General features: G+C 40.5%; 1 protein-coding gene across 14 annotated transcripts in view; it reads right to left on the bottom strand.

The window, feature by feature from the left end:
• The window catches only part of PRUNE2 (prune homolog 2 with BCH domain), a 297,981-nt gene that overhangs the window by 233,527 nt on the left and 39,175 nt on the right, over nucleotides 1-25,279 (bottom strand). For 13 of the 14 annotated variants that reach the window (XM_037998511.2, XM_073021511.1, XM_073021506.1 and 10 more), the window contains exons 2-4: nucleotides 12,339-12,443; nucleotides 8,737-8,939; nucleotides 4,545-4,708 (exon numbers count right to left, since the gene is read on the bottom strand). In XM_037998511.2, the coding sequence (XP_037854439.2) occupies nucleotides 4,545-4,708; nucleotides 8,737-8,939; nucleotides 12,339-12,443 (472 nt within the window). Of the gene's footprint in view, nucleotides 1-4,544; nucleotides 4,709-8,736; nucleotides 8,940-12,338; nucleotides 12,444-25,279 lie in introns of those variants that run through there. The other variant, XM_073021512.1, reaches the window with a different exon arrangement.

The raw sequence follows: 25,279 nt of genomic DNA, 5'->3' as shown, positions 1-25,279 counted from the left end.
GCCACAGCACTCCAGCCCGGGCGACAGAGCGAGACTCCGTCTCAAAAAAACAAAAACAAAAACAAAAACAAAAACAAAAACAAACAAAAAAAATCAAAAGCAATGGCAACAAAAGCCAAAATTGACAAATGGGATCTAATTAAACTAAAGAGTTTCTGTACAGCAAAAGAAACTATCATAAGATTGAACAGGCAACCTACAGAATGGGAGAAAATTTTTGCAATCTATCCACCTGACAAAGGCCTAATATCCAGAATCTATAAGGAACTTAAACAAATTTACAAGAATAAAACAACCCCAACAGAAACTGGGCAAAGGATATGAACAGACACTTCTCAAAAGAAGACATTTATGTGGCCAACAAACATATGGAAAAAAAGCTCATCATCACTGGTCATTAGAGAAATGCAAATCAAAACCACAGTAAGATACGATCTCATGCCAGTTAGAATGGCAGTCATTAAAAAGTCAGGGAAAAACAGATGCTGGAGGGGATATGGAGAAATAGGAACACTTTTACACTGTTGGTGGGAGTGTAAATTAGTTCCAGCATTGTAGAAGACAGTGTGGTGATTCCTCAAAGACCTAGAACAAGAAATATCATTTGACCTACCAATCCCGTTACTGGATATATACCCAAAGGATTATAAATCATTCTACCATAAAGACACATGCACACAGATGCTTATTGCAGCACTGTTCACAAAGACTTGGAACCAACCCAAATGCCCATCAATGATAGACTGGATAAAGAAAATGTGGCACATATACACCATGGAATACTATGCAGCCAAAAACAAAAAAAGGGTGAGCTCACGTCCTCTGCAGGAACACGGATGAAGCTGGAAACCATCATTATCAGGAAACTAACACGGGAACAGAAAACCAAACACCGCATGTTCTCACTCATAAGTGGGAGTTGAACAATGAGAACACATGGACACAAGGCAGGGAACATCACTCACTGGGACCTGTCAGGGGTAGGGGCACTAGGGGAGGGAGAGCATTAAGAGAAATACCTAGTGTAGGTGATGGGTTGATGGGTGCAGCAAACTACCATGGCATGTATCATGTATATACCTATGTAACAAACCTGCATGTTCTGCACATGTATCCCAGAACTTAAAGTATAATAAAAAAAAAAGTTCTAAAAATGTGCGTCAAATTAATGATTATTTACAGCACCCAAAAATCCAAAGTAACATGGTAGCTGCTTATAAAGAGAACCCTTTCAAAAGAGAACTGCTCATATTATGAAAATTAAAAACGCTAAAGTTATTTATAGGAACAGAGAAAACAAGTCCTTTTAGGTTTGATGTTACTACATAACTGGAAAATATAAATTCTAAGTTTAAATTCAGTGATGACAGCAAAATTTTTTTTTAATTATTGTACTTTAAGTTCTAGGGTACATGTGTACAACATGCAGGTTTGTTACATATGTATACATGTGCCATGTTGGTGTGCTGCACCCATTAACTCGTCATTTACATTAGGTATATCTCCTAATGCTATCCCTCCCCCTACCCCCTCCCCACAATAGGACCCGGTGTGTGATGTTCCGCTTCCTGTGTCCAAGTGATCTCATAGTTCAATTCCCACCTATGAGTGAGAACATGCGGTATTTGGTTTTCTGTTCTTGTGATAGTTTGCTGAGAATGATGGTTTCCAGCTGCATCCATGGATGACAGCAAAATTTGACTTGATTCCTTTTTTTTTTTTTTTTTTTTGAGATGGAGTTTCGCCCTTGTCCCCTAGGCTGGAGTGCAATGGCGTGATCTCGGCTCACTGCGACCTTCGCCTCCTGGGTTCAAGTGATTCTCCTGCCTCAGCCTGCCAAGTAGCTGGGATTACAGGCGTCTGCCATCACACCGGCTAATTTTTGTATTTTTAGTAGAGACGAGGTTTTACCATGTTGGCCAGGGTGGTCTCAAACTCCTGACCTTAAGTGATCTGCCCTCCTTGGCCTCCCAAAGTGCTAGGATTACAGGCGTGAGCCACCACACCCAGCCTACTTGATTCCTTTTTTGTATTTACTAACAATTCAGGAGCTTTTGAAAATTGACCTATTATCCCAACATCTTTTTACCTCTGAACATTTGAGTTGTGTCTTTAAAAGGCAGATTCCCTGGATAACCATCCTTTAGTTCCCTGATATGGTTTGGATGTGTGTCCCCTCCAAATCTCATGTTGAAATGTGATCTCCAATGTTGGAGGTGAGGCCTGGTGGGAGGTGTTTGGGTCAGGGGGGCCAATCCCTCATGAATGGTTTGGTGCCCACCCTGCAGTAATGAGTTCACCTGAGATCTGGTTGTTAAAAAAGGTCTAGGACCTCCCCACTCTCTTGCTCCCTTCCTTCCCATGTCATATGCCAGCTCCTCCTTTGCTTCCTGCCATGTATGGAAGCTTCCTGAGGTCCTCACTAGAAGCAGATGCTAGCACTATGCTTTTCCTACAGCCTACAGAAGCATGAGTGAAATAAACCTCTTTCTAAATTACCTCATCTCAGATATTTCTTTACAGCAACACAAAACAGACTAATACATTCCCTCTTGCCAAAACTATTTAGTAGTGTTCCATCTCCCCTCCACATATGTACACACACACGTGCGCGCGCGCGCACACACACACACACACACACACACACACACATATATGCATTGGCAAAAGATCTCCAGAGCCCTCTTTCCACCATAATAAGCACCCTATGTCTTCTACCTCCCAGGGTTTAATGACTCTGGCTCTTTTATGACAGTAACAGTATTGACAGGCTTCACAGGTAGAAGCTCTTCATCCTCTCACATTCCAGTTTCCAAGAGACAAGGAAGTGATGCCCACATTCTGCCAGCTTCCCAGTGCTACTTCAAGCCTAACCTCAAGAAAAACATCTGGTGTTAAGAAAAGCAAAATCCAGACAGGTGCGGTGGCTCGCATCTTTAATTACAGCACTTTGGGAGACTGAAGCTGGTGGATGGCTTGAGCCCAGGAGTTCAAGACTAGCCTGGGCAATATGGTGAGACCCCCCTCTCTCTAAAAAAAATTAAAAAAAAAAAAGCGTAAAAAAATTTAAAAAGAAAGAAGCAAAATCTTTTACCATTGTTCTATTTTTTGGTAGCTCTGCAAACTAAAACCAAGACAAATAACAAAAGGGTCTGCACTCCTTCTAATTCCCTAAATCTGAATATCATTGTTATCACTACCAACAATAATCATATCTTTGTGCCAATGTATTTGTTTCATATTATTTTACTATTTGTTGAAAATTATGATAATGATCTGCTTATTGACCACATTTCTTTTCTACTAAATAACACATGTAGTTTCACAACAATTAACCAAACTTCTTAGTTTACAAGATACTTAAACAAAATATTCTCTAGTGCTTGGCTGTACCACACATTTGTGCTGTTGAACAACTTTCCTCTTGGCTGAGATTCCCAATTACCTTCATTTTCCTTCTGCTCTGTCACAAAGATAAATGATTGTGCTTACTTAGTTTAGTTGAGAGCACAGTTTCCCACAGAGCATTTTTACAGACATTCATTGCCAGGGAAATATTTAAGGCAGGTTTACGAAGGCCATCAGTTCTACACCTTTACAAGAATTACACACCTCTTGAACCTTTTCCCCTCCAAACTGTGGAAGAGACAGAGGAACTGAAGGACAGAGTCCTTAAAAGAGTTGAGTCAACATACTTCTGGTCTTCTTTTAGAATTATTTCAATCTGTTCATCACTGTTTTTCACTTTCCTATGTTGAATACTTTTAAGAAAACTCTCTGTCTACCATGTTCAAAATGGATTGGCGGTGCGGGGAGGGAAATGCTTTCTACAAAAACCAGAACAGTGTCCTCTGTGAGTAAATAATGGAATTTCTGTGGTAATTTTGTGGTTCCAAAGTTGACTGACAATTTCCAGCTTGAAAACCACCGTTTGGAAGCAGTAGGCTCCACTGATCGAGATGAAAGAGAGATTACTAGAGGAACTGATGACACTGTGTTCAGGACCCCAGGGCTTAAAACAGTTTGAGTGAAGATGGAATATGTTACAAGACAGGGGAGCAAAGGAGGTGGCATCTGACTATAAAAGCCCTGACACAGTATCACCAAAATGAAGGGCACGTATTTTGCCATCCAAACAGTATGTCATAAACCAAGCATGGAAAAGTATCAGCAGATATTTCAACCTGGGAACTTGGAATTCTGGTCCCTACCATGCTGTCTTGGGGCAAGAATCACCTCTGGCAGCGATTACAATGGCCAGAGGTGTTATCCAGCTCCCTAACAGAGCTGCAGCAGTTCCATTTAATATTCTTCTCTAGTGAAACAGCAAAGGCCCCTCATGCCTATTTTTAAATGCACATTTTTAATATTCAATATAATGCTACTCTTTAACAAACTCTTTACTCCCTGCCTCTCTGATGAAGCTTCCTGTGGTCTTTAAAGAGATTGTTAACCCAAGAATGGATCGCATTCTTTCTACATGAGCAGGCCGGGAGACACTCCATTAAGCCTTCCGGTATTTAATAGGAAGTGCCGTCTCTCACCTCTGAGGCGATGAGCCAGTTGCTCCGTGATGAGCTCAGGAGCCTCCTGGAGAATCTCCTTCAGCACGAGGGAAGAGGAAGACTCTCGGAACTCAACGTTGGCATCGCTCTGCTCAACCGGATTAATGACTTTGACAACTGCTGATTCTAAAGTTTTGTCTTCACTATAAAGCAAATGGAGGGGAGAAGGAGAAAGGAATATGGCATGTCTTATTACTTTGGGGAATGTTTAAATCTCTGCTGTCACACAAATGACTTCCTCTCAATGACCAAAAATACGAGGGAACTCACATGACTCAGAAGATGGGAGCCTTATTCTACGTATTTTCACATTTCATTTAAACTATTTATTTTCCCCCAAATTATTAAAATACCTTCATACCTTACCAGCTTTATCCTGTGCTGCACTCTTGGAAAATAATAGTAGCTAACACTATTGGACTTCCACCACAGGCTGGATACTATTATAAATACTTTAGGTGTATTATCATATTTTAAACTAGAAAATAACACTGTAAAATGAATTCTATAGGCCGAGCACGGTGACTCACGCCTGTAATCCCAGCACTTTGGGAGGCCGAGGCAGGCGAATCACAAGGTCAGGAGTTTAACACCAGCCTGGCCAATGTGGAAACCCCATCTCTACTAAAAATACAAAAAATTAGCCAGGCATGGTGGCAGGTGCCTATAATCCCAGCTATCTGGGAGGCTGAGGCAGGAGAATCACTTGAACCACATAGGCTGAGGTTGCAGTGAGCCAAGACCGTGCCACTGCACTCTAGCCTGGGCAAAAGAGCGAGACTCCGTCTCAAAAAAAAAAAAGGGTTCTATAAAATGCACTAAAAACGACACTAGAAAATGACACTAGAAAATCCCCATTGTATAAATAAAAAAAACTGAGGCACAAAGAGGTTAAGAAATTTGTGCAACATCACACATCTACTAAGTAGACTAGCCAGTATTTAAACTCCAATAACCTGGCTTCAAAGCTTGCAAATCCAGTCACTGTGGTGTAGAAAAAACACTACTGGGCCTATTTTCCTTCCACCATCATTCTTTATATGTGAGACAGAGGTGGCTTTTAGCAAAGGCAGGAAGAAAAGTTTGGATCAATCCAATTTTATTCTTTCTGCCTGTCAAAAACAAATGAGTGGCAATGAAAGAAATAAAGATTTCAATTTATTTTTGAAAAGCATTCTATTTCATAAACAATTCTAGAGCTAGAGTTCACAATCCCAGCCTCAAAATCAGTCTAAATTTTTCCATTTTAATTGATAACAAAACTATTCCTCAGATTTTGATTGATTGACACACACTAGTTCCACAATTCACATTCCAATTGCATTGTGTTTATCTGTGTCTCTTTACATCAGTTGGTTTGAAACAGTTAACATGGCTGGGCACAGTGACTCACGCCTGTAATCCCAGCACTTTGGGAGGCTGAGGCAGGCGGAGTACCTGAGGTCAGGAGTTTGAAACCAGCCTGGCCAACATGGCGAAACCCCATCTCTACTAAAAATACAAAAATTAGCTGGGCGTGGTGGCAGATGCCTGTAATCCTAGCTACTCAGGAGGCTGAGGCAAGAGAATCACTTGAACCTGGGAGGTGGAGGCTGCAGTGAGCCGAGATTGTGCCACTGCATTCCAGCCTGGGCGACAGAGCAAGAATCCATCTCAAAAAAAAAAAAAGAAAGAAAAAGAAAAAGAAATAGTTAACATGTCAATTTGGTCAAGCATATGATTTCCTGAATACCAGTCATTGAAGTCAGTCAAATAAACTACCCCGAACTTTTAGCCACGTGTCAATGATCAATAAATATTATTCAAATAATTTCATTCAGTTTCAAACAGCATGAGGGTAAAAGCAGCCACACACAGGCAGGTTATTTTCAAAACTCCTCATAAGTAAATGAATTGCATGATAGATATCACAATACATTCATACCTAAATATGCTTCCTAAAAAGTTAAATACAAAATTATTAAATAGAAAAGTTTTTATTTCAAGTGTGCTAAGGTCAGTGTCCATTGGTTAAGGTTATCAACAACTTGCAAATCGCCAAACTGTGAAAAACTAACATTTTAAACTACTGAAGTGTTTAACTGGTGAATCTTCATTCGGTAGCAGTAGAAAGCTTATCAAAAGGACATCTTCACAAAGTCCTTGATGGCAGAGAATTTGTCTTATTCCTCCTTAGGCACCTGTAGATTTTTGCATGAGTTAGCAATGCTTAAATATTTATTCAAAGAGTCAGAAGATAAAAGTTCTAATCCCAACTCTTCTGCTAACTACATGTGGTTCTTTGCTTTTGTTGTTGTTGTTTGCTTTGTTTTGTTTTTTTGAGACAGGGTGTCACTCTGTCATCTAGGCTGGAGTGCAGTGGTGTAATCACAGCTCAACCATGAGATGCAATTGCAGCCTCAACCTCCCAGGCTCAAGTGATCCTTTCACCTCAGCCTCCCGAGTAGCTGGGACCACAGGTGCGTACCACTATGCCCAGCTAATTTTTTTGTATTTTTTGTAGAGACAGGGTCTCACCATGTTTCCCAGGTTGATCTCAAACTCCTGGGCTCAAGTGAACCTCCTGCCTTGGCCTCCAAAAATGCTGGAATTACAGGCATCAGACACCATGTCAAGCCTGCATGTGGTTCTTTGGACAAGTCGTTTATGACACGGAGTTTCAAGTTTCTTATGCATAAAATAAAAAGTTTGAGCTACATGAATAATCAAAAAAAAAAAAAGATCCTTCTCTTATAGTATAAAATGCTATGAATGAATAAATAATCAAATGATCTTCATAGCCCATCTCTACATATTTTTCCATTTCACCACTGAGATTTCTTTCCTAAGAACCATTCCATTTTATCTAGTGCTTAATTTCAATTTTTATTATGCATGTTCGCCATCAATACATAAGACTATTATATTGCTATAAGAAAGTGTTTGAAATGGTTTAAAAACTATAATTTTAGGCTGGGTGTGATGGCTAACACCTGTAATCCCAGCACTTTGGGAGGCTGAGGTGGACAGATCACTTGAGGTCAGGAGTTCAAGACCAGCCTGGTTTTAGTAGAAACCCTGTCTCTACTAAAACTACAAAAGTTAGCCAGGCGTGGTGGCACATGCCTGTAATCCTAGCTATTCAGGAGGCTGAGGCAAGAGAATTGCTTGAACCTGGGAGGTGGAAGCTGCAGTGAGCCAAGATGGAGACAATGCACGCCAGCCTGGGTAACAGAACAAGACTCTGTCTCAAAAAAACAAAACAAAACAAACCTCTATAATTCGGTCAATTTTACAATAACTTTACACTTAAAGATTTCATATCTGAAATGCAAAAGTAAAAATGAAGGATTAGCATGACCCAAATTTTGGCATAAGAGAAGAAAAAGATATTCCCTTTCCTCTGCATGTCCTCTGCTTTGCTGTTGTTGTTGTTGTTTTGGGATTTTGGGGTTTGTTTTTTGCTTTTTGTTTGTTTGTTTTTGTTTCTGTTTTTGTTTTGAGACAGAGTCTCACTCTGTTGCCCAGGCTGGAGTGCAGTGGCTGGATCTCAGCTCACTGCAAGCTCTGCCTCCCGGGTTTACGCCATTCTCCTGCCTCAGCCTCCCGAGTAGCTGGGACTACAGGAGCCTGCCACCTCGCTCGGCTAGTCTTTTGTATGTTTTAGTAGAGGTGGGGTTTCACCGTGTTAGCCAGGATGGTATCGATCTCCTGACCTCGTGATCCGCCTGTCTCAGCCTCCCAAAGTGCTGGGATTACAGGCTTGAGCCACCGCGCCTGGCCTGTCTTTTTTTTTTTAAAACAGTCTCACTCTTTTGCCCAGGCTAGAGTGCAGTGGTGCGATCTCGGTTCACTATAACCTCTGCCTCTTGGGTTCAAGCAATTCTTGTGCCTCAGCCTCCAAGTAGGTGGGATTGCAGGCATGCACCACCACCCTAGCTCACTTTTGTATTTTTAGTAGAGACAAGGTTTCACCATGTTGGTCAGGCTGGTCTCGAACTCCTGGCCTCAAGTGATCCGTCTGCCTTGGACTCCCAAATTGCTGGGATTATAGGCGTGAGCCACCAAGACCAGCATGTCCTCTGCTTTTAATACACCTGCCTAAACCACAAAAGTCCTGAGTAAAGTGACACTTTGCCCAGAAGAACCTTCATTAAAGGATCAAATCTCAGAGCTTCACAATGGATCTTACCTCGCCAGCACGTTGCCGCCAACGAGTGTTACCGATAACTTCCCTTCATCATTTAGTTGATGCAGGTTAATTTCATCCCGGAATATGTGGAATGATTCGGAAATATTTAGCTCTTCTAAAATAAACCTTGTCTCGGTGAAGTAGTTGAATTCAGTTCTTGGTATGTTCAGCACTGGTAAACACAGAACCCCTGGTGGACTGACCTACCAAGAAAAAAGTTGACTGAATTACTGAAAATAGCAGGAGGAAAGAATACAGTTACATTTTCTCCAGCCTCAGGGTAACTGGTAAAAGGAATGGGAGTCTTCTGGCCTCACTAAACCACTTGGCATTCATAATCAAATTTTCCTGAACCCAATTAACAGGGCCTTATACGCTGAGTGGCCCCTAACATTTTTTAACCTCTTGTTACCCTGCTTGAAACGTCTCATGCTTTATTTGATGTCTCATTTTAGATCCTGCACCATTTGTATATATAAATATATATTACATATAAATAAAATTTAAATAAATAGATAACATATAAATATATATTTATATATAAATTTAAATATATGCATATATATAAATTGTGCAGGGGCTAAAATGTAAATAAATATATTTATATATAATACACATTCTCTTCTTTAAGAGTAACAAACTCACATATCTTTATAAACTTGGCACAAAATCAGGACATTTGAGGCAGGGTGGGTGGGGACTGTGGGGACCGAGGAAGGCACATATGTTGCATCTAAGTGGAATGCCTGTCACTCAGCCCCAGCCAATGTTTCACATGTAAAAATTCAGGCCCAGTTTTGTTAAAACTTTAAATTACCGGGCTGGGTGCGGTGGTTCATGCCCATAATCCCAGCACTTCGGGAGGCTGAGGCAGGCAGATCACAAGGTCAGGAGATCGAGACCATCCTGGCTAACACAGTGAAACCTCATCTCTATTAAAAATACAAAAAATTAGCCAGGAGTGATGGGGAGCACCTGTAGTCCTAGCTACTCAGGAGGCTGAGGCAGGAGAATGGTGTGAACCCAGGAGGCGGAGCTTGCATTGAGCCAAGATTATGCCACTGCACTCCAGCCTGGGGGACAGAGCAAGACTCCATCTCAAAAATAAAAAAATAAAAAAATAAAAATTTAATTACCCAAGAGAAGCTATAAGTCTAGATTTGCGGTATTATTTGTGAAATTTAATTACTACAATTAATTTTGTAAAATTCAGAATGTCAGTCAGTAGAAATTCATTTATGAGTCAGCTTCAGCCTACAGACTATCAGATTGTGATCTCTATTGATTTCTTAAATCATAAAAAACATTTTTTATTAACAAGTCTCTTAGAAAACGGATCTGTGGCAACCAGAGAAAACAGGAGACAGGAGAGAAGTAGAGAATTGTAGAGTCACAATAATAAACTTGTTGTTGTACAGGAATGTAAAAAATAAAGGCACTTTAAAAATTACTATGAATATACAGCAATAATCCTAACTATCACTGAGAGAATGTGGGGTTCAGTAACCTGGAATTTGTGCATAAAGTAAATGGCCTTTACTGTCACACCATCACCAGATTGTCACAGCTTTAACATCTTTATCATCTGTCTCCCCTTTCTAGCATTAAGAAAGCAGGGCTTTTTTAATGGTTTTGTTCAGGTATGTTTCCAGTGTATAAAACAGTCTGGCACATTGTAAACATTTAGTACATATTTGTTGAATGAAAGAAACGAATCAGCCACTGCTATAGCATACAAAGCACGAAGCCACTCCAACAAAGGGGGTTTTCTCCCTCCTCTCATGCTAATACTGAAGCACAGTTGCATAAGTGTTAACAACTTACGTATGGCTAGTTACTTTTCCTAATGAATGGAAGGTTCTATCTAACTCCCGATATTGAAACTGGAGTGGGGAAGAATCAATATGAAAATCAGGCATGTGGCCTGAGCCTCTCCTGGCAGGACCTATTCTGAAGTTGATGTCACAGGAACTAGGTTTCAGCCCCAGTCTCTACTGCGTAAGTTTGAGAAAGCCAGTTTCCTCTCTGAGACTCTGCGTTTCCTATCTGCAAATGCGGCTCACTTACCAGAATGAGAAGGACTTAAATGGGGTTGTACACATGAGGCAGAAAAACTCTTTCCTTATCCTACATGTTCGTACTCTGAGAGAGAGTAGTTGGGTTTATTGAAGAAAATTTAAATAGAGACACAGGCCACTAGCCAGGGGGGCCAGTAAACTAAGAGAGAGGCAGAGAAATATAACCAAATTCTCAGTATGAGACCTTACAGTAATTCCACATTCATCTCCATGCTTACTGGCAAACCTCTGAAGAAGAAGAGAATCCACATGTATTTTTATTTTTATCTATGTGTTTTATCTATCACAATTACTTTTTCTACCCCTTTTATTGGATGTCAAGACATTGTAGTAGGTGGTAGTGGTGGCATTATTATTAAATCATTTCCAAGTCCATGCCACTATCACTCTAAAAATCAGTTTGGTTTTGTCAACTCCATGTTCTCTAGATAAGTAACATTTTCTTCTAGGAGTCAAAATACCAGTTAACAAAATTAGTGTTAATATGCATGTCTTAACAGAGGCACATTTATCTCCTCATACCAATTAATCTCCCTTGTAAAGTTCAACAAATTTTAAGATAAATTTGATATAAAGCCCACATGTAGAGATCAGAATATTTTACCCAGCGTTTTTATCAGCTTCTGCCCTAGAGCAGTTCTGGCCACCCACAGCTCATTCTGGAAGACTAGGCTTCGTGTGAATTTAAATCGCTTTAGACCAGCTCTGCCTACTGTCAGGGTCCAAGGATCCAAACAAAATTGCAATAAAACAAATCAGATTCTGAAAAATTAAAAATTGCGTGACATTGAAAATAGCACCTAGACACTCATAACATACATTTTTAGGCTTTAAGTTAATAAAAAGCCCATCATCATGAGCTCATCAGTTTTATAGATTTAAAGTTTTAAAGTCATTTGTTGAAAGGTCTTTTCCATTTCCATAGGTGCATCGTATGTTTCACAGAATAGAAAGAGTCTTCCTCAAGGGAGATGATCACTAACTGAGGATGATCTTGCTACACAAAGTCAGGGCTACAAGGCAAAACCAAACAAGGACCGACAGGAAGCAGATTTGACATGTAATACCTGTCACTGAAAACTCTAGCCAGTGTGCTCTGCCATTCATGTACTGTTCACACAAGTTATTTCTGCACGTATTTTTCTGCTCCCAAAGGCAGGACTATCAGCAAGATGACAAAGGAAAACAAGAACTCTGATTCTTACTTTTATTAGTTCTATGAATTTTCATAAAATTAATCAATTATTATGAACATTTTAAATGTTTTATTTGAAAACACTGTCCTTATTGAAACAATATTTTATAAGGAGAGTTGGAAAGAAATAGCCAGAACAATGCCTAACATAAAGTAGGTGCCCAATAAATATTTGTTGACTCATGGATGATAATACTTTATGCTCTGCAACAATAAATCAGAACATTAAAAATTAAGTTAATAGGTTCCTTTGTTTTGAGAAAATGTTTATTCTTAAAAGTTACATAATAATTCAAAATATAAGAAGTATTACCCTTTTTTCCCCTTACCTTGTCTAGAAAGTAAGCATATGTGAAGGTCGAAATGAGAGAATCCAAGTCACATGATTTAGGCCCAATAACCACATGGACCTTCTCCAAGCGTTTGCTTCGATTCTGAAACAAATTCAAATAAACATCACAACTTAACTGGTGACAGATTAATATAAACATATTTTTAATCTTTAAAAATATATGCCTTATCTATATTTATACACAATGGCAGAAAATCATAAATTTATCATGAAGTTTTACACGAGAACATAAAAATTGTACAGTGTTTAACACTCTGAAATATTCACTCAAACTCTAGTAAACTTTCCAGAAGAGAAAATGTGGTCTTATTAAGATTACTCATAATTTAACTTCATATGAACTCTATCTCTGAGTCATAATTTTTTAGTATCATTTTGTTCTAAGCGGCATAGTATTCTATATCATTTCTTTATATAAGAGGTTCTTAATTTAAGAAACAAACAAAATGACTTTTTTCATATGTGTCTGGCATGCAACATAAGCAAACAGACACAGAGTTTGGTAAGGATTTATTTTTTTCATGTCACATTTTGGGTAACAAGGTATGTTCTCTCTGTATTCTATGATTTAGTAAATGAAACTTGTAACACTTTAGTCTGTCAGAAAATAAAAATTAGTTGTTCTTGTTTTTTTTTTTTTGAGATGGAGTCTCGCTCTGTCGCCAGGGCTGGAGTGCAGTGGCCGGATCTCAGCTCACTGCAAGCTCTGCCTCCTGGGTTTACGCCATTCTCCTGCCTCAGCCTCCCGATCCCAGCACTTTGGGAGGCCGAGACGGGCGGATCACGAGGAGACCATCCTGGCTAACACAGTGAAAAATTAGTTGTTCTTAAAAAGTGTATGTAGTCAGCCAGGTGCAATGGCTCATGCCTGTAATCCCAGTACTTTGGGAGGCTGAGGCAGGTGGATCACGAGGTCAGGAGATCGAGACCATCCTGGCCAACATGGTGAAACCCCATCTCTACTAAAAAATACAAAAAAAAAAAAAATTAGCTAGGTGTGGTGGCACATGCCTGTAGTCCCAGCTACTCAGGAGACTCAGTTTCATCAATTCAATTTAGTATTGTCACCCAAACAACAAAAACCTGCTAGTGCCAGGCACTGTTCGAGGCAGAGGAATCGCTTGAACCCAGGAGGCAGAGGTTGCAGTGAGCCAAGATTGCACCACTGCACTCCAGCCTGGCGACAGAGCAAGACTGCATCTCAAAAAAAAAAAAAAAAAAAAAATTGTATATACTTACCCCTCTGGAAGAGAAGACTTGCTATTTCATTTTCTGGTTAACTAAACAGTTATTTGAAAATTCCTTTGTGGAAAGCTGACATTCTTTTGAAACTTCCGAAGAACCAACCGCTTCTAGTAAATGTCATAGCAAAACTATCCAATACAGATAATTGTCATATAAATTAACAACTTTAGGGTATGTCAGAGATGACACATGTACATACTTTCCCCACTTTTCATCACTTGTTTTAACTTCTCATTTTAGAACTGCCTAGAAAGCCAACTTAGTTGTAATACTGTTCCAAAGGCTATGTAAAAGGTTAGATTGCTCATGACTGTTTTAATTTTTTTTAAAAAGTATTTACATGCAGAACAAAAATGAAGTATTATTTAGTAATCTACTACATACTTTACAAATGAATCTAAAAATTTGTCAGCCTTTGTATGGAACTGCTGGTATCAGAGTCAAACACAATAGGTTGTGGCTCAATAAATATAACAAACCAAATCTTGGAGGGGGTTAGGTTAGTCTATTATTATAGACAATGAGAGCAGTATAAATAAATATTGTTTTCAAAATTGAGATATTGATCCTCAGCAAAACAGCATGATTTAAAAGTACGACATAAACTCTCTGAAGATAATTACAATCCCCTCCCTCGTCATGACCAAATCCAGCTTCCATTTCTTCCTCTCCCAGTATCCTTCCCCTACACTCATAAATTTATAGCTAGCTCACTTGGCTCAATGTGCTTTAAGGGTTCTAGTCTAGGTCCAGTTCTCACTCTCAATGTCAGACTGCTTCCCCTGGGCAAGACAGTCAAATATTCTAGGAGCTCCTAAAGAAAGGTAGGTAAATGGAATTACAGTCTATTACAACACAAACAAACACATTAGGAAATCATATTACTGCAGAACGCTATTCTTCCAAGAAGCTCAAAGATCTAAGTAGACATTACCTCATTTCTCTTCCCAAATCTTATAATGCAGACAGTAAGAAGATTAGCAGCACTTTTTACAGGTCAGAGGAGTCTGCAATGGACCAGGGTGGTTCCCAGAATCCCATGGCGCAGTGCAGGAAGCCCCATCTCCTCTGTCCTGTACTGATGCCATAACGACTTCTTAACACTATGAGGACCTCAGCGTCCACACAAGTGAGCATGGAATTCAGGGCGAAGAGAGAATGAAATACAGCAAGACTTCAGACATTTGTGAGATCAAAATTACCCCCAAAGCTGACCTATTTGCTTCTTATCTAGGCTTGATCATTCCCTGACATAGCTTTATGTTCGACCCTCAACTTACACGAAAGAAGACATGGGGAGTGTAGCAAGATTTGTGTGCCAATTCATTACCAAGCCCAAAACCAATTATACTTAAGAAAAGGTGCTAAATGAAGATTGCAACCCCAAAGCATGCTACACAAACTCTCATGACTCAGGAACCCTGTAAGATAATTACAAGGTTAATTTACATGGATTAAATGTAAATTAATTAATCTTTCTTTGCTGATCTATCTCTCTCCTCTCCATTTAAAAAGAAAATGGTATAACAGGTGAGGACCATAGCATACCCCACTGCAAAATTTTGAGGTTCTCCTTGGTGCCACATGCCTCTCTTTTCTTTTTCTTTTTTTTTTTTTCCCCCCAGGATGGAGTTTCACTCTTGTCACCCAAGCTGGAGTGCAATGGCATGATCTTGGCTCACTGCAACCTCCCAGGTTCAAGCAATTCTCCTACCTCAGCCTCCTGAGTAGCTAGGATTACAGGCACCTGCTACTACATCCAGCTAATTTTTGTATTTTTAGTAGAGATGGGGTTTCACTATATTGGCCAGGCTGGTCTCAAACTCCTGACCTCCGGTGATCCACCCACCTCGGCCTCCTAAAGTGCTGGGATTACAGGCGTGAGCCACTGCGCCTGGCCAACATGTCTCTCTTTTCATGTTCCCTCATTTCTCTCCCCACTTCCCTTCGTCCTATGCATCAAGTTCCTTCCTGGTCATGGCCTCTTCCAATGCTATTCACCCATATTTGCCATCCCCAGAGCATATACAGTTTCCAGGCTTCAGCACTCTCTTTCCCCCTCCAACCCCATCCATCAAAATATACCATCTTGGTGCCCAGGCTCTCAAGGACGTATCTGCTCCTCCGCCAGCAACTCCAATGAATATATGCCAGTGAGTACTCCTGAGTTAACGTGTCACCAATGTAATATGCCCTCATTGTAAAGAGACCCTCCAGAAATCATGCCATAATCCAAAAAGGTGACTGGAAATTTCAGCCCAGCTTCTGTCTGGTCTGGCGGACCAGACAGAAAGGGACAGCCCAACCAGAAGGTACCTTTTGTGCCACCAGTAAGCCCTGAAAGGGATAGGCTTGGCTTCAGAATATCTCAGATGCTCCTAAGTGCCCAATCCATACCAGTAACCACTGATAAGACAGAATTGCGGGGCAGCAAAGGGTAACCATGCTCAAAGTCCTGCCTGCTTGGAGGAATAAAACATAATTTTAGTCATGTAGACTCACCCTGTAGGTGAGCTCAAGCTTTTCAAATTGGAATTAAAAACTAGAGAATACAAGGCCTACTCTCGGCCGGGCGCGGTGGCTCAAGCCTGTAATCCCAGCACTTTGGGAGGCCGAGACGGGCGGATCACGAGGTCAGGAGATCGAGACCATCCTGGCTAACACGGTGAAACCCCGTCTCTACTAAAAAATACCAAAAAAAAAAAAAAAAAAAAAACTAGCCAGGCGAGGTGGCGGGCGCCTGTAGTCCCAGCTACTCGGGAGGCTGAGGCAGGAGAATGCCGTGGACCCGGGAGGTGGAGCTTGCAGTGAGCTGAGATCCGGCCACTGCACTCCAGCCTGAGCTACAGAGCGAGACTCCGTCTCAAAAACAAAACAAAACAAAACAAAACAAGGCCTACTCTCAAGCTTTCCCCCACAAATGACCTTGGCTGTGCAAACAGAGCAAACACAGGGGTCAAGCCAAGGCAGAAAAGTCTGGGGACTGATTTCAGGCATCTGGGGCAGGTAATGGGAGGTCCCCATGGTTCTGGTGCACCCTGAGGGAATGGGCCCATCTGTAGGGGCAGCAAGTGAAACTGACTCGTTCACGGAACCCAGGAGAGCCTCCTGACCCCAAAGATCCTCTGCCCTCCTCACTGAAGATCTGTGGGCCCCTTCCTATCTCACATCTCCACATAGTCAGAGACTCATAGGTGCTCAATCTTAATACTGACGTCCCTTGATACAGTTCAAATTGTGCTATGGATGATTCACAAACAGACAAATCACGCCTAAATAAAAGGGACAGTAATAATAAGGATAAATGTACAGTTTCATCAATTCGATTTACTATTGTCACCCAAACAATAAAAATCTGCTTATGCCAGGCACTGTTCTAGGCTCTGAGGATATAGCAATAAACCAAATGGACAAAAATCCCATCCCTCACTGCACTTGCAATTTAGTGCATGGAGAACTGATGAACCACATAATCAGATAATTTAAATTGAGAAGAAGAAATCATGAAACGGGGAATGGCATATGCTGAGGCGAGGCTCGTTAGAAAGTGGCATTTGATGCCCATCAATGATCAACTGTATAAAGAAAATGTGGCACGTATACACCATGGAATACTATGCAGCCATAAAAAAGGATGAGTTCTTGGCCTTTGCAGGGACATGGATGAAGCTGAAACCATCACTCTCAGCAAACTAACACAAGAACAGAAAACCACTGCATGTTCTCACTCATAAGTGGGAGTTAAACAATGAGAACACATGGACACAGGGAGGGGAACGTCACACAATGGGCCTGTCGGGGGCTGGAGGGCTGGGGGAGGGATAGCATTAGGAGAAACACCTAATGTAGATGACAGGTTGATGGGTGCAGCAAACCAACAAGGCACATGTATACCTATGTAACAAACCTGCATGTTCTGCACATGTATCCCAGAACTTAGAGTATAATTTTAAAAAAGAAAAGAAAAGAAAAGAAAAAGAAAAAGAAAGTGGCATTTGAGTGAAGGTCTGTAGGGTAGGGAAGTGGGATTAAGGGTATCTCAGGCCAAGGGAAGGGTGGGTTCTCCAAGGCCCTGAGGTGAGAGCAGGTCCACCATGTTCAGCACATAATTATTGCCTAGTGTATACATTTTCCAAATGTGACTTTGTAAACTCCTAGGCTGGAGGGACTGAGTCTGCTGAGTAAATATCCATGCCCTAATATCAACCAACACAAGCACACCAAGCATCAAGGAATCTCAAAAGACAGGCAACCCTTTGTGAATGCCTAAACCCAGTGCTGCCCAAACCCAATACAAAATGGAATATGATAATGGATTGATAGAGATACTACACTGCTTTGTTATCTAGATACGCTTCCAAAATAGATGGACAGAATCTTTCCATAATCAATGTAAAAAAGAAAGTATATTGACTATGCCAGTATTTCAAATCACTTTAATATGCTTTCAAAGTGTAATCCTATATACCACTAAAATGAGACTTCTTAACTTCTTATCTCTTTTTAAAAGCCCACAAAATGCCTACATATGCAGATTCAATGGCCCATTAAATGAAGCTGCACTTGTTAGGCAAAAGTACTTTCAAGTCACCTAGAAGAATTGACCAGAAAGAGGGCTTCCTGGGCCCTCCTATAGGCCTAGGCCCCTCCATTTGCTCTTTCCTTCCCCCACCCGCTTAGAAGCAAGGTTGCTGCTGCCATAAACCTTTCAATAAAATGTCCCAATCCTATGGGTTCTTCTTGCCCGCTGCCCAGAAAAACCAATGTGCCAAGAATAGTAAATACATCAGCAAAGAAAGAGTATAATCATCACAGGGCCAGCCAAGTGGGAAGTCAGGAGGTATTTCTCAAATCTGCCTCCCCAAGAGTTCGGAGGCTGGGGTGTTTGTTTGTTTGTTTGCTTGCTTGTTTGTTTGTTTTAAGACGGAGTTTCACTCTTGTTGCCCAGGCTGGAGCACAATGGTGCGATCTTGGCTCACTGCAACCTCCCGGGTTCAAGCAATTCTCCTGCCTCAGCTTCCCAAGTAGCTGGGATTACAGGTGCCCACCACCATAACCTAAGCTAATTTTTCTTTTTAGTAGAGACAGGGTTTCACCATTTTGGCCAGGCTGGTCTCGAACTCCTGACCTCAGGTGATCGACCAGCCTAGGCCTCCTAAAGTACTGGGATTACAAGCGTGAGCCACTGCGTCCAGCCTGAGGCTAGGGTTTTTAAGGGTACTTTAGCCGGCAGGGGCTGGAAAGCTGAAACAATTGATTGGCTGGGGATGAACTCACAGGGGTGTCTAAACTCTTGTCTTTGCATAGCTGAGTTATTGAACACTTACTGTGTGCAGGTTGAACTGCTTTTGCTCATATGTGTTTTAAGGCGGTAATAGTCATTTCCTTGAACTGATCCCCTCCTTGTTCAAAAATGGAAACTGTACTTGTAAATACTAACAAAAATTCACAAGGTTAGTGTTATGGGAAGGGTTTGAACTTTGCTAAGGAATAGACGTACTGCTGTTGTGTTCCTATTAGCTTTAACTTCCCTGAAAGACCCCTAAGGGAAGTATCCTGCATAGCCTCCTGAGATGTTTTCATTTTCCGGCCATCCCACTGTTTCGGGGAGATGCATGCTTTTATTACTCACTGGTTCCTTCTAGCTTAAACAGGTGCCCTATTCTAGGAGTTTGACCTCCATAGTTTCATAGATCTTTATAATCTCTTCACCTTTCCTTTTTCAGGCTCAAGAGCTGCAGTCTTGGCCAGGCGCAGTAGCTCATGCCTGTAATCCCAGCACTTTGGGAGGCCAAGGCAGGCGGATCACCTGAGGTCAGAAGTTCGAGACCAGCCTAACCAACATGGTGAAACCCTATCTCTACTAAAAGTACAAAATTAGCAAGGTCTGGTGGCACAGGCCTGTAATCCCAGCTACTTAGGAGCCTAAGGCAGGAGAATCACTTGAACCTGGGAGGCAGAAAAAAAAAAAAAAAAAAGAGCTGCAGTTGTTTTCATTTAGCCTCCTGTGAACATGTATCTAGTTCCCAAACCCTTTCCTTGTGTCTTCTGACCTTGTGCTGTCTGTGTCCTTTCACTGTGCTCGGGCCTCCAGGTTTGAGTCATGCAAAACCACCTAACAAACAACTGAGCCTTAGGAAAAGCTAGAAGAGCTTCTGCTACTAAATGATCAACAGCAAAGGCAGTCCAAGAGTTTTAAAGCCCAAATGAGAAAGAATATCCCCGCCACACACACATAGAACCCTACACTCACGTCACCTAAGGTTTATATGTTAATGACTTCATAAACTATGTTCATTATAAAACGTTTGTAGAAACTCACAAAAAGCCCCTAATTCCCAGTTAATTACTATATTAAATGTAGTCCTTCTCATCTTTTTTCTATACTTCTATGAGTGCTCTCTTTTGCAATAGTGTGATCCTATTACACATATTTTTTAACTTCTCTTTTTTAAATTAACAGCACTCTAAGTATTATTTTCAACTTCTAAAATTAAATCTTGTTGTGACCATAGGCGACTTCTGTTTGCTTTTGTAACTCCAGCTGCCAGCCTACTGCTTTGTACATGGTAAGTGTCCAACAACTATTGAAAAAAGTGAACGAATGAATGAATGAGTGATCACATTTAATGTATATAGTATTTCTTAATATGGATCGTCATACTTTAGTCAATCCTCTATTGTTAGAGATTAAATTTATAATATTTTAATTTTTGTGGTATAAATAAAACTGCAGTGAATACTTTGGAAGATAATTTTTGTATCTATCCCTAGTTATCTCTTCAGGATAAATTGCTGGATCTTAAATTTCTGGGTCAAAGAATGTATTTTAACGTTCACCAGAAAGTTACAGAAATTTACCTTCCCATCCATAAAAATACCTAGTTTTCAAACCTCGTGTATTTGAGCATTATCATGTTGATAGGTAATATTGTGTAATGCATGTTTATTGTGATTATGAGTGTTTTAGATCACTTTTATATATGGACATAAAAACAGTGTCTTCACATAAACATATTATTTGTGAATTTTTCTCTGTGTATCTTTTAGGATGTTTATCCTATTCTCATTGAGTTAAACTGCTAAAATATTATTAACATATTCAACTCTGGTAACATCAATAAAAACCTATTTTGTTTTCTGGCCTTGGGCATCTATGGAACAACTTGTTCAATAAAGTTGCATTAAGTATGCAATAAGCATGCATTATTTAATATGATATTATCATTTGAGTCCTAAACAACAGCAGCACACTCTGTACAATATTTTCCCCAATCTACCTACTTTGCTTCCTGAAAATGTTGCAACAATACACTTCAGACTGAGCTAAGAGCAGCCTAGATTCCCTAGCTCTTGACTGGACTGCATTTGCTCCTCTGTTTTGCCTCATGTCAAAATGATAATGAAACTTAAAATTAAATCTAAACTGTCACTGTTGGTGGGAATGCAAATTAGTTCAGCCACTGTGGAAATCAGCTTGGAGATTTCTCAAAGAACTTTAAACAGAACTACCATTCGACCCAACAATCCCATTGCTAGATATACACCCGAAAGAAAAGAAATGAAATCATTCTACCACAAAGACACATGCACGTGTTTGTTAATCACAGCACCATTCCCAATAGCAAAGACATGGAATCAATCTAGGTGCCCATCAATGGTGGATTGGATAAATAAAATGTGGTACATATATACCATGGAATACTACGCAGACATAAAACAGAATAAAATCATGTTCTTTGCAGCAAAATGTATGGAGCCGGATGGAGGACATTATTCTAAGCAAATTAACACAGGAACAGAAAATCAAGTACTGCATGTTCTCACTTTTAAGTGGGAGCTAAACATTGACTATACATGGATGTAAATATGGAAACAATAGACACTGGGGCCTACTAGAGCGGGAAGGAGGAAGGAGGAGTGGGCTGAAAAGCTACCTATTGGGTACTATGCTCACTACCTAGGTGATAGGACCATCTGTATCCTAAACCTCAGCATCACCTAATACACCCATGTAACAAACCTGCACATGTATCCCCTGGATCCTAAATAAATAAATAAATACATAAATACATAAATAAAAATCTAAGGCGTCAAACATTTCATTATTAAATGTCTTTAAAAGTAAGAAAATTTTGGAAGGACAACAGCATCAAAAAGAATGATAAAAGGCAAATAACAGAGTGGATAATATTTGCATAATATTTGTACTATTTTGCCATTAAAAGCAATATTTCTAACATACAAAGGGTTCCTATATATTGATTTTTAAAAAGACAAACAACCCAATGGAATCATCAGTAATGGATGTGATCGGGGCAATTAAGAGAATAAGAAATGAATATATGAAAAGATATTCAGTCTCATTAGTAGTCATGGAAATGCAAATTAGACCAACAATAAAATGTCTTCTTTTTTTTGGCTCATCAGATGGACAGAAATATTACGACTGATTGTCATGAGCAGCCAGGTTTGGGAACAATTGCCTGAAAGAGGACCCATGACATGCTCCCAAGGACCATGCGGCCCCTGTCAACTGCAGAATATATCTGCGACTGTTTTTGGAAAGGACTGCTTGAGTTGTTCTAGATCAAGCACAATGTCAGGGAATTGCTGTTACATTGTTTAGATTTGTTGAAGCTCAGTGTTAGCAGAGGCCTCAGGATTCACCCAGCTGAAACCCTTCAGTGATTTCCAAAATGAGGTAGTGCACCTCAGTGTTAGAGAAGAAACAATGCAAATACCTATTTATGTCATCCTTTTACATTTTCTGTTTTTAAAAATATGTTTACAGCCAGAAATGGTGGCTCATGCCAGTAATCCCAGCACTGTGAGAGGCTGAGGCAGGAGGATTGCTTGAGGCCAGGAGTTCGAGACCAGCCTGGGCAACATAGTGAGACCCCGCTGCTACAAAAATAAAAATAAATAATAAAATGTTTTACAATGTTCCTTATATTCTGGTATAGTAATACATAGTAGAATTCAGAAATAAATATATTCATTAAGAGAATGTATTCAAAAGACTGTTACTAATCTCACTGTACAATGAACAGGGGTTAGAGACTGGTTTTTACAGGTCAGCCAACTGAGATCCTCAAGTCTTTGTGTCCCCAAGACTTCCTAAGGCAGTGTGCTTCACACAGGAGAGGCTCCAATCAATTTTTGTTAGTGAAAACAGTAATACCAGATATAACAATTGGGCAGAAGATAATTTGCAACATTCTTATAATGTCTTTGTCATGTTCTTATGAAATAACAGTATCATGGGATAAAACTTTGTTAATAGCACAAAAGTCAAAAGTTATACTACAGGCTGCACATAATCACTCCTGTCTCAAGCTTAATAGGCTCTCAGTTTCTCTCCCTTTCTTTCTCCCTACACATACACACTCACACAGATACACACACACACAGACACACACACACACACACACACCCCAGAGCATTATGACATGTGCATTCTGCCCACTTCATGGTCTAAAGTTCCAAAACTGAATTAAAATGATTTTATAAAGTAATGGATTTTATGAGTATTAAGTCATCACATATTTTCCTCTTCTCTCAAGACAAGATTCTTCACATCTGAGTTGCTACCACATTCTAATTCATCTATTATTCTGAAGATATAGCAATTGCAATAATTTCGTTTTTAAATATCTCAAGCAGTCTGCACAGGTACACTATTGAACTCTACCAAAACATGACTTGCTATTAGTACATGTACATCCAGCAGGCCCAATCCTGGGGCCTAACATAGATACAGAAACCACCAAATTAGAAGGGCATAATTCTAATTAGCTACCGGGCGTTTCTTAGCTCTGTCCCCAACCCTTGCGTGAGCAATGCATGTCTAGCATAAAGTCACTCTGAAATTGAAGTTTAAACGATTTCAAGATAAAAACTGTATCCGTTTTATTAATAATCAGAGGGACAGGGGTTAAACTGTATCCGTTTTATTAATAATCAGAGGGACAGGGGTTTTGCCCTTAGGCACTGATTTTTCATACAGTGATTTCTAACAAATTCCAAAACTTCATATAGTGCTTTTTGTGATATTTTGTAGTTATTACAGTGTCTCATTCAGCTGACAAAATGTGGGAAATATTTTGTAAAGTTCAAAGAACTTCCTACTGCTATTCATAAGCAGAATGACAATAAGACATACACCTGCCTTCCCCAAGGGTTGTTAAGTATTCAACTTGAGCCCTTTTTGCAAAATGTTGGCGATTTTTGAAGCTGGGAGACGGGAACGTGGCATTCTCTTTGTCCTCTCTGCTGACATACGTTTGAAAACTTAAGTAATAAACAAGGAAGGAAGGAAGGAAGGAAGGAAGGAAGGAAGGAAGGAAGGAAGGAAGGAAGGAAGGAAGGGCGGGCGGACGGGCGAGAGAGAGAGAGGGAGGGAGGAAGGTGTAAGAGGAAGGAAGGAAGTGGGTAAGGAAGGAGGAAGGGAAAGAAAAGAGGGCGAGAGAGAGAGAGAGAGAAAGAATGGAAGGAAAGAAGAGGAAGAGAGGGAGGGAAGCAGGGAGGAAGGTAAGAGGGAGAGAGGGAGTGGATGGGCGGAAGGGAGGGAGGAGGAAGGGAATGCCCTTTCTGCCCTGTGCTGTGAACAGCCCAGGCCCCCGTGTGAACATTCTTGGCAACAGGTCATGTCTTTGGTTTCAATCTGTGGAGGTGAATCAGCAGTCAGACTTGTGCCTGGTATTAGTCAACTAAATATTTGTTGAAACAGTAAATCAAAGCAATAAATAAGAAGCCCAAATTCTGAGTTCCTGGGCAGCTATAGCCTAGGCTGAGATTCAAGTAGCGAAAACAAGGGAATGTGTTGTTTGCCATCCCATGCACCTTTCTCCTCCCCCACCAACTGCTCTGTCCTCTCCCACACCACCAACTCCCCACCCTGGCAGGTGTTTCAGCTGTTCATGGCATTCTTTTTTATCTTTTGTCTTATGGGGAGAGGGTAGGGGAGAACAACAGTGTGTTTATGACACCATGGGTACCCAAACAAAGAAGAAAACGAACCACGTCAGACCCCGCAAAATGATCACACATCACCCTGACATGATTCAAACACTATCTCCTGTGATACAACTGAACAAGGAAATTGTTCTCAGTGGATCTAGAATTTAAGGTTACATCAGCAATACTTCTAAGAGATGTCAGGTTGATTCAGTATCAGAAAAATGACTGAGGAAAATTAAAGACTGGGAACCCTCACCTTGCTTTGCTTTTTGTGGTTTTGCTCTCTCTTTTTTTTTTTTTTTTTTATTCCACTGTACTCAGGCTGGAGTGCAATGGTACGATCTCAGCTCACTGCAACCTCCAACTCCTGGGTTCAAGAAATTTTCCTGCCTCAGCCTCCCGAGTAGCCGGGATTACAGGCATGTACCACCATGCCCAGTTAATTTTTTTGTGTATTTTTAGTAGAGAGGGGGTTTCACCATGTTGGTCAGGCTGGTCTCAAACTGCTGACCTCGTGATCCAACCACCTCGGCCTTCCAAAGTGCTGGGATTACAGGCATGAGCCACCGCGCCTGGCCGGGTTTGCTTTTCTTCTCTTAATCTTGACAGCCTAATGTTATTCCTAGGCTCATGTGTACATGTATCTAAATATTTATCCTGGCTACAAATTAAGACAAAAACAGTAAGATGTGGAGAAATAGCCCCAAATTC

This window comes from Chlorocebus sabaeus, chromosome 12, assembly GCF_047675955.1.
Source record: "Chlorocebus sabaeus isolate Y175 chromosome 12, mChlSab1.0.hap1, whole genome shotgun sequence".
NCBI classification, from domain to species: domain Eukaryota; kingdom Metazoa; phylum Chordata; class Mammalia; order Primates; family Cercopithecidae; genus Chlorocebus; species Chlorocebus sabaeus.
Note: the sequence above shows the minus strand (reverse complement) of the source record. Positions and strands in the feature narration are given on the sequence as shown.